Genomic DNA, 10,823 nt, shown 5'->3' on the forward strand with positions numbered 1-10,823 from the left:
ACGCACACGCCGCGGAACGGCTGCGCCGCAGAACGGCTGCGAGCTCTGCCCTGCGTCCATTTCCACAGGGCGCGTAACGGCAGCGTAGCGCTGCCTTGCGAGCCAGTCGTATTCACGCGAGATCACGAGATCATGCGATGATCCTAAACCTAATGTACTCACCTTCCACTCCCAAAACTACTGCAATTAAATGCCAGGCGTTGTCCTTTCTGACATTGTCCTTCATAAATTATTTTATGTTGCTCCACTTGAACAATCAGTCTCTCGTCGTCCATGTTGCCGACCCTCTGAGACCCTTTGATTGATTGACTGCTGACCTGGTGCCACCGGTCATGACGTAATGTTGATGTGAAGTTGTGATAGGCTACATGAGCTGAGTATTGTGTTTTAATTTGAAAATTGACCGGATGCTCTATGGCTTTTACTTTTTCACTTCCTGCCCGGCTCGATCTGCTCTGTTGAAATTGACACGGTTCAGCAACGGCTCGCGTCAAAAATAGAAGTGCTGCGGAATGACAGCGCTGCGGCGCGGCGTGCCGCTCCTCCTGGGATGCTGCTGAGAAGTTCCGCAGCACGCCCGGTGGAAATGGTTTCATTGATTAGAGTGGCAGCGCCGCTTTAACGCGTGTAACGCGTCTACGCGCCTAAACCAATGGTTCCCTCTGCAAAAATGCCTATTTTCGACACCCCTAACGCGAGTTACGTGTTTGGTGTGGCCGTACCTTTAGTCTGAAAGTTGCAACACCTTTTACTGTAGCTACAAATCAAGCCACTAGAGGTCACCAATGTAAAAACATACATAATACAGGTTTAATTTTCTGAAAAACAGAAATATGCATTGTACCTGAATTAATCAGAATACCTGTATCAGACAAACTTAAAAGTAAAGACCTAGATTCGATCAAGGTTCAACTTTCAGATGTTAGGCTGCACTGCTTAGGGCACAACCGCTAAATGAGTCCATTATCAGAGTCTTCGAGCACATGCATCATCCCACTTGGGATGAAGGAAAGGAAAGAAGGAAAGCCCTGAGGGGACAAGACTGAGTAGTTTGAACGAGTTGGGCTGGTCGGCTGCAGCACCATCACTGCAATCAATTCAGAGATGCTGGGCGATAGCAGTGACAGTCCTCGCAACAGGCCATCAGTCATGTTGTTTGGAGTCATTAATGAAACAGGAATGAAGATGATTGGATCATCACAAGAGACACAGAGGAGTACTCAGAGGCCTAAGGTCATGTCCCCACATGGTAACGTTCATTTTCTTTTCCAATGTATTTAAGTGATCGCAGCAATTGCGTTTGTCTCAGTAATTACAGGTGCCCTGATTCCTGCTAACTTGAACAAGCTCGCAACAACACTTTTAACAGTCTCCCACAACATATTCACGTAAGTTTACACAGAACACAAAGAAAAATTCCAAAAATGTATGTTGGTCAATTTAACGTTAATAAAACACTGAATATACACAGCACTGTGTTAAATAGCCAGTACCTTTCATGCATAGTATTTACTATGAACAACACTTGGTACTTTAGGGGAACTAAGTTGACTTGATTTCCCCCCGACCCCTTACCTGGGTGGTTGCCATGTTGGTGCCGTCGGTCACCTCCACGGTCATGTTGTAGAAGGAGCGTTGCTCGGCGTCCAGGGGCTTGGCGATGACAATGGTTCCCATGCCCTTCTCGATGTCAAAAAGGCTGTCTGCGTTGCCTCCTAGAGGGGTCCAGAGAGCAAAGCACAGCTAGTCAGACAGGGGCGGCGGTGGTGATAGTGGACATGAGGGACGAGAGGTGATGGCTGTCGTAAGGGAATGTTGTTAAGGGGGGGTGTGGGTGGGGGGTATACGCCATCTAAAAACAATTCCTAGGGGTTTTTGATGGAGATGATAGTATTGAGATGCATTCCCACCGGGGTTACAGGTGGAGACAGCAACCATATATTCACATAACCATAACCAGAAACATAACCATAAACACACGCACCGAGACGGATGCTCACACGCACCATCACACACACACACACACACACACACACACACACACACACACACACACACACACACAAATATAAACACACCTACACACACACACACACAAATATAAACACACCTACACACACACACACACACACACACACACACACACACACACACACCACACACACACACACAATTATAAAAACACACACATACACAAAGCAGTGTCTCCATTGACTAGGGAAGGGGAATGGGTAATGTGGTGTGTGTACAGAGGACGGGAGGTCGTGCAATGAGTGTGTGTGTTATCATAGTTGGACTTCATTCGTTTGGATCCCCCAAGCTCACTGCAAGGAGGAGGCTATTAACATGAATGCAAAACCAAAAAAAATAAATAAAAGCATGCCAACACAAAGAAGACCACACACTGGCGGATGCATGAATAATGGCCATGCAGATATTCATGGTATTCAAAACACAGACTTGTCTATTTTCCTACCCACGACTAGCCATTACTGGAGGACAGCATAGGAGTGAGCGTCCTGTGTCACTAATGGGGTTGTAATCATTTAAGTAACAGCAACGGGGGGGATTCCAGAACTCTGTGCTGCGGTGACACATGGCGGACAGGGTTACAAATTAAACAGCCACCCTGCCTTTTTGCATTATGCATATGCTAAATTAAAAGTAACAGTGTCAACCAAGCCCCATTGGCATCAACGCACATGTCAGGAATTATGTAAAATAATTATGTGCCAGAATGATGTCTTATTAATAAGATTCTGGTCATCCCACCGTCCTTTAATGATTAGAAGATTACACCGCAGTAGTGAGTGCATATACAGAGGCTGATTTCAGGGGTACTGTGTGTGTGTGTCTTTTTCTATGCATGGGTGGCTGTGTGAGTCTGTGTGTATGTGTTTGTGTGTATAAGTAGGTGGCTGTTTGTCTGTCTGCATCTTACTAGTCCCATATCTCTGAAGTAACGTGTCTACTATGTTTGTCCTCAGGTTTCAACACACACACACACGTGAGTGTGTGTGTGTGTGTGGGTGGCTGTGTCAGAGTGGGTGTGTGAATCCGTGGTGTAGACTCAAAAGTATTCCATGTCGGCGTCTCTCTGCTAATAAATCCATGACCTCAGCCCTCCTACAGTCAGACATGAGTGTGTGTGCTTGTGTGTGTGTGTGTGCGTGGATGTTTCCGTGTCCATGTGCTTTTAGGTAGTCCGTGTTGTGCTCACTCTCATGTCAATCCTGAGTGTGTGTGTGTGTGTGCCCATAAACTAGTTTCCTTTTCTAGTCCATCTTACCTCGTAGTTCACAGATACACACTGAAGTGCTTTTGGATCATATTAATTTTGCAGTGAAGTTAATCTAATGGTTTTCTTAAAGAGTACTGTGGCTTGCTCTAAAAACAGCTTTGCCAGTTTCTTTGACTTTCCCCAGGACTCAAGTTTTTAAGAGCTCCACATGTAAAACATGCGTTGAAAGCTAATATTATGTCATTATACTGCAATCCCTCAAGTTTCTGGGCTAACGTTGTAAAAGTAGAACTTTGGCTACTTCTATAGATGGATTACATCAATCTATTGATACACGTATGAAACAATATCTAGTTTCATATGCCAGAGCATTTCTTTTGCTACTTTTTCGATGTCGTTAATCCCCAAAAGTAACTAGTTTATATTCCTTCTCGTGATAAACTACAACGAATAAGAAAGGTCACAGAATCCTTTCCCGGTTGAAGCCAATTATATGCGGGAAAGGATACGCTATCAAAACGAGCGGCTCTGCTGCAGCGATCACAGACAGCTTCAAAAGCCTCCGTGTCTGCCATTTCAAACCCCAAGATGCTTTCCCCTCGTTCCGGAATAGAATCCGGAAGAGGGAGACGGCCCTGATGGTTTGGCAGAGACCGGCGCGTCAAGGTTGGTACATATTTTTTATAAGTCTGCCGCTAAATTACAGAGGAACGAACCCCAAAACTCTGCAGCTAAATTCAGTTTCCTCCCATGTTTTTTTTCCACTCTGGATAAGCGGGAACAACAAAACCAAAACACACAATTTACTTTGCGAGAGCCGTAGGGGATGGGAATGCCCAAGCCTTTCTTTCTTTATTTATTTCATTGAACAGGGGGAGGTCTATTTTTCTTCATTGTGCATTAAGATTAAATGCTACCATTGTAAAGCACTGCTACCTGGAAACCCACCTATGCTTCTCTCAAAATGAGAACGTGATGAAAGACCGGGTCATTGGGTGCCTATCTGTTGGCGAGGGGCCTAAAGCTACGTTGATGGGAACATTAAGTCAAAGAGGCCCATTATTGTATGTGTGTGTGCTTGTGTGTGAGTGTTGGCTAATGTGTGAGAGTGTGATGTTGTGCGTGCGCGTGCGAGAGCTGGAGCTGAGTAAGTCATCTTCGCTATAGTGAGACGTATCTGTCAAACTCTGCAATTGATTACTACAGACGGGGCTGATACCCTAAAATGGTCATCCAAGCCTGATAGGCCCAGCAGATGTGGGTTAAGCCTGTGGTTAAAAACAAGCAGACAACCTCTTCTTGTGTGTTTAAAAAGGACGTGGCGCTTGTCCAGCATGAGCAGCTGAAATGACATATGGCCCATATACGACCTGTGGTCATGATATCATTAGGCTGGAGCCCGTTTGTTTTTGTAAGGGTCTGGTTTATAGGGGATGACCGGCGGGCATAAACATGGACTGCATGCTTTTGGACTGCAGGACAGAGAGAGAGTGCATTGACGATTTTATTGTTTGAGTGTGAGCGTGTGTCACTCTGCACAGTATCCATGCAGTAGGTTATGCATACGACCTCCAAGTCTCCTTGCAGTTCTATCTCGTTTTATATCCTTGTCTATGCGGTCCTGGGTTTTTTAACAACTCGTAGTTTCCGGTTTGCAGACATCCAGCAGTTGCTGATGATCCTCATTATTCTCTGTTACAGTTACTGCCTCCCTCACCCACCTCTCCCCTCCCTCACCCACCTCCCCCCTCCCTCGTCCCCCTCCCCCAGCTCTTCTCCATCTCTTGACTCGCCTCACTCTCTTTAGGGTGAGGAGACATGGCCAGGAGCCGTGTTAGCTGCCTCCTTATCTCAGACCACCTGCCCTCGGCTGTCACTGCATCTCCTTTCTGTCCCAGCATGGGCTCACACTCTGTGGTACGTGTGTCACATCTCCACCCCCTCCCCCTTCATCTCTGCGATAACCCCAGACGATTATGTTAATTTTTTTTGTCTTATTCCAGTTTCTATGAGCCATTTCTGCCCACACGCTGCAGTGACTTTCAAGATCAAAATTGCGCTTTCTCTCTACATCTCTTCTATACTCTCTCTCTCTCTCTCTCTCTCTCTCTCTCTCTCTCTCTCTCTCTCTCTCTCTCTCTCTCTCTCTCTCTCTCTCTCTCTCTCTCTCTCTCTCTCTCTCTCTCTCTCTCTCTCTCTCTCCCCCCCACCCTGTGTGGGTCCTGAGGCAGTACTCAGCAGGAGGAGGAAGTCTGTCCGGCCAGCCTCTATGACCCCGCGAAGACCCCGGGACAACCCCGCAACGGCCTCGTCCACTACCCTCTCGGCCCTCCGGAGCCGTTCATATGTCTAATTGGGTCTGAAGTCGTCTGTGGGTGTCAGGCACTTATACAACAACCAGGCGCGCGTCTGTGTGTGCGTGTGTGTGTGTGTGTGTGTGTGTTTGGTTGGTGAACATGTGAGAAGAGATGTTTGTGTGATTTTGAGGAGGGACGGAGGGCAAAGTAGATATAATGTGGAAAATCTGCTCCCCCAATGACTTTGGGCGTCTGTTAATTCTATGTTTTTCTAAACTCTCCTTTGAGAATAACTTCTATACATGTAACAGCTGTGTGTGTGTGTGTGTGTGTGTGTGTGTGTGTTTGTGTTGGTGCCCGTGTGTGTGCCCATGTATGCGTGTATGAGAGTGCGTGCATGCCCACAAGCATGTGTGTGTGTGTGTGTGAGTGTGTGTGTATGTGCAGGGGCCTGAGCAAGTATGGTGTGAGCCATAATCCACAGAGGCTGTGATAGCGACTGTAGCCATCCTCAGAGGCAACCAATGCTGCTAATGCTGGGCCATTAGAAAGAGCTGTCGCCACGGTAACCTAGGGGGTTGGATGAGTAAGCCTTGGGGAGCAGCGAACTCTTGAAGAAATTGCCCCACAATATAATCTATCTATTAACCCAACCAAGAGAGAACACACACACACACACTCACTAGGACTGGGTGCTAGATACATATTACTGTTTTCAACTTTGGTAATTCTCATTGCATTCAACATGTAATATATATATGTACAACAGTTTGAGAGAGAGAGTTGTTAATTGTTGTAATTAAACATGTCTCGCAGGATTTATCACAATATAACAACTGCATCGCATTAACATTATGATAGACATTTGGGATATTGTTATCGTTCAAAAAATCAAATCATGCAAAAACAAATTAATTGTACCTCCCCTAATACATATTCAAAATCAAACACACAGACACTGATTCAGGACATAGAACACAGGCAATGTTGCATACACACAAACTGAAGAATGGAAATAACCGACGTCCAACCCATAGAAGGACCAGGGTGCTCCTCCCCAGTGCCCTGCCTACCGTGGTACGGCCCACTCCCAAAACATTATGCCAATCAACCATCAACCCCACATCAAACCAGCCAATCACAGGAGGGCATGAGCGGCACTGCATGGCATTGTGGGAGAAGCACAAGCAGGAACAATGATTGCCAAATAAATAAATAAAGAACAACAAAAATAATGCTGGCAAGTCGGAAACATGAATGACGATAAAGTGAAGGAAGAATAGTGTGGGGGGGGGGGGGGGGGGGGGGGGGGGGGGGGGGGGGGGGGGGGGGGGGGGGGGGGGGGTGGGCAGGGTGAATTAGAGGCGGGCCTGGGAATGGGTGGTTTGGAAGTGGAAGTGAGATACCTTCTGTGGTACAGTTCCTGCCCACAAGCGTTCTGCAGAATATAGAACATCTCGCGGAAAGGCCTTGGACCTTCCAGGCACGAAGCATTGTGGAGAGAGAGAAAGAGAGCGAGAGAAGGAGAGAGAAGGCAGAGAAAGGAGTGTGGGGTAAGCGAGAGAGGAAGAGCAAAGGTGAGGCACACAGGAAGGACAGAGAGGACAGTGGGAGGGGGAGGGGGCTGAGGAACACGTCCATGACGTGGACGCCGCTTGAGATGAGAGCCGGAGCGAGAACCATAGAGGCAACAGGAGAGATCAGTGAAGAGAGCACCGGAGGGGGAGAGGCAGGAGAGAGCATTGAAGAGAGCACCGGAGGGGGAGAGGCAGGAGAGAGCATTGAAGAGAGCACCGGAGGGGGAGAGGCAGGGGGGACAGTGAAGTGGCGGACAGACTAGTGCTCATTTGAGGTTCAAAGCATAAGAGAAATTAAAGTGAGAAACAGAACCCTCAGACTGAATGGAGTGGAATCAAGGTGAATTCTCGACTCTCCCTTTTGTGAAGGCCATTCAGAATTAAACCAACATAACACAATCATGTATACAGAACTTAAGACTATTCAATGTTCCTACTACCAACTGGATTGTCAAATTGCATCATACTATGCAAACTGTATTTATTCTGGATAAATATTTAAAGCTGAATTTAATACTGAGTTTAATGGCGAATATGAGAAGATTTGTCAGGTCTGAGAAAGACTGTTTATGAAGATATAACGGTTGAGGACTTTTATTTTGGAAGAAATAGGATAATCATAAATAAAGAGGTTGAAAGCGAGAAAAGAGAGAGAGGGAGAGAGATAAAGAAAGAGAGAGAAAGAGAGAGAGGGAGAGAGATAAAGAAAGAGAGAGAAAGAGAGAGAGCGATAGAGAGAGCGAGAGCGAGAGAGAGCGAGAGCGAGAGCGAGAGCGCGAGAGAGAGAGAGCGAGAGAGAGAGAGCGAGAGAGAGAGAGCGAGAGAAAGAGAGAGAGAGAGAGAAAGAGAGAGAGCGAGAAAAAGAGATGCAGAAGGGGCTCGATAGCGATGGAGAATGCCGGAAGCACAAGCCAGACGGTATCTCCAACTGGATCACACTGACGCATCAGGGACGATAACAAAAACAAGCAAAGGAAAAAGCGAATGGTGCACTCTGGGAAATGTGGTCCTTGGTCAGCATATTACAGTCCACTTACCACACAGGCAGACCGGCTGCCCTCAAGAGACATGAGTAAACAACTGCGTAGATGTAACCTTGTTATTTCATTGGTCAACATCTTCTGCAGTGTTGAATGGCATAAAACATTAATTGAATTACTTTTGGGGTGGAATAATTTATTTCAGTTATTGAATCAAAGAGGGGTTTACTGGTATACCAAAATATCCTCACAAACGAAATTCTATGCGGCATCAGAGTCAAGCTTATAGCGCTTGGTATGACATAATCTCATTAAGTCTTTCAATTGGATGGGAGTGAACTTTGACGGATCAAAGGGATTTTAAGTGTGCCACGTTTGGCATTTCACGCTGTTCGAAGGAGTGTCACACTCGCTTTAATATTTGTCGCAATGGTCTTTAGTGGGAGCTAGTCCCAGCCTCCATAAGGCTGTGGTGAATACACACCCATAAAATGTGCTGATGTAAAACTGGAATAATTTGTGTCTTCAACAAAGTCACATCGTCAACAGAAAGAAGGGCGAGGGGGGGGGATTTGTGCTAGGTAGGATAGAAGAAGTTGAGCAGGGTTTGGGGGTGTCGGGGGGAGGGGGGGGGGGGGGGGGTACAGTAGCACGGATCATGCAGACCCGATAGGGCACAATGCCGTAGCTGCATCTCCTCATCACGTATTCACGTCTATACCTGCTGCACACGGGCAAAACTGTGGCAGCCACATGCATGCACCAAGCATGGGGGGCTGCTCCCTGACCCCCACCCTCCCACCATTGCCCTCCCTTCAGCTGTGACATAAGAACACATCCCCAACCTCCTAACAAAAAGAATTAGCGTTAGCATTAGCATTATTGTTAGCAAGTTGCACCACCACTTTCTGAGGTTAAGATAGGGTTAGGGTTGGTTACAGTGTAAGGTTGGGGTCAACTTTACCTGTGATGTCAAACCACAGCGGCGGGGTGGAGCTGTGCTGCATGGAGACCACGCCCACAATCTCTGCCACCCTGTCGTTCTCCATGACGGTGAAGTTGTAGAAGGCCTCCTCGAACTGCAGTGGCTGCGGCAGCGCCGCGGGACGCCGGATCCACTCGATGTGCAGCCGCGCGCTCGCAGACTTCTGCGGTCGCCCGTTGTCGGTGGCTTTGATCTGGAGCGGGGGTAGAGCGACGAGAAGGAGAGCGTAAATACGCAGAAATCAAAGCTAGACGAATACAGTGCTATGCCAATTAGCATCAGAACACGTTGGCATCGCCAAACATCTGTTTAACCCATATATGACGGCCATATGGGCTTAATTTGAATCAGAAATAATTCAATGATCCATGGGGGGAAATGGGTCATGTTACAGTTGCCCCCATTCTGGAATATAAATATATGCATAGAAAAAATATAAGACTATTGAACATAAGAAACAAGGTATGAAGAAAACTACAATACTTCTACAATATATATAGGAAAATACATAGAACAGTGATATACTGCAATATCCAACAACTTCTTAAATATTAACGATGAGAAATGGGATCTATAAATGTGTTCAAGTACATGAATAGGATAAATAATAATCTTACTTCCATGTACAGTATACATAAATGAATATGAGTATGAGCCAAATACACAGAAGTAAACTTTTTTTTTTTAGGTAAAGCGTATAAGATTTCAAATAGTGCTGTCAAGCGATTAAAATATTTAATCGCGATTAATCGCATTAATGTCATAGTTAACTCGCGATTAATCACACATTTTTTTTCTATTTTAAATATCCCTTTATTTCGTGCTGCTAGCCTTTTAGTGACATCAGAGAGTGTTGAGGACAGTAAGAAGAGAGACCCGCAGTGGTAGGCCTATCGTGAAACGTCAATAGCCCACCCACCCCCCCCCACAAACACACACACACACACACACACACACACACACACACACACACACACACACACACACACACACACACTTTTAAGGAGTTTTTCATCTTTTTTTCATCTGCTCTGTATCCTTGCTTGCCCCAACAAGTTTGTGCGGCGTGCTTGTTGTTTTGTTTCCAGTGTAGCTAGATCTGGGATGGTGTTGTAGTTTTTCTAACATGACTTGTTGTTGCTAGACAGCAGGTGAAAAAACAACAAAGTTTACCAAGCCAAAAGAGCGTTAATCGCGCGATAAAAAAATTAACGTCGTTAAAATTGGTTTCCGTTAACCCTGTTAATAAAGCGTTAAACTGACAGCACTAATTTCAACGGTTTACCTAAATGGCTGCCAAATCTCTGACAGACATGAAAACATTTCTCATCCAAATAACCAACGTACACATAGCTTAATTAAATAAGATGAATGTAGCTTAATTTCTGTTCACACTATCAAAGTGTCCCTTTGTCTAATATTATTTGTCTAATAAGTCTAACGTGCCTATTTCGGCTCTACCGCTAACAGCCTTAAACAAGAAGAGGCGTTTTGTCCGTGGTACCGTGAGAATGTCGTAGCTTCCGGCCGTGAAGGACTTGCGCGACGACACCATCGCCGTCTTGGGGTCGATGAAGAACTTGCCGTCCTCATTGCCGTCGACGATGCTGTAGGAGAGGTCCGAGTTGGGCCCTTCGTCGCGATCATAGGCGAACACCCGGTAGATGGCCTCACCCTTCTTGCGACGCTCCCTCTCCGGGAGCCGGATCTGGTACACCTTCTCCGGGAAGACGGGCTTGTTGT

At 46.3% G+C, this 10,823-nt stretch overlaps 1 protein-coding gene across 1 annotated transcript in view; it reads right to left on the reverse strand.

Moving 5' to 3' along the window:
- fat3a (FAT atypical cadherin 3a) overlaps positions 1-10,823 on the reverse strand; it is a gene marked incomplete at its 3' end in the record, with an annotated part of 149,039 nt that overhangs the window by 41,702 nt on the left and 96,514 nt on the right. The window contains 5 exon segments of the mRNA XM_079732103.1: positions 1,576-1,715; positions 6,945-6,966; positions 6,968-7,014; positions 9,060-9,273; positions 10,585-10,823. The exon segment at positions 10,585-10,823 is cut by the window's right edge and continues 76 nt beyond it. Of these exon segments, the coding sequence (XP_079588229.1) occupies positions 1,576-1,715; positions 6,945-6,966; positions 6,968-7,014; positions 9,060-9,273; positions 10,585-10,823 (662 nt within the window).

Source organism: Pollachius pollachius (genome assembly GCF_949987615.1).
Source record: "Pollachius pollachius genome assembly, chromosome: 3".
Lineage (NCBI taxonomy): Eukaryota > Metazoa > Chordata > Actinopteri > Gadiformes > Gadidae > Pollachius > Pollachius pollachius.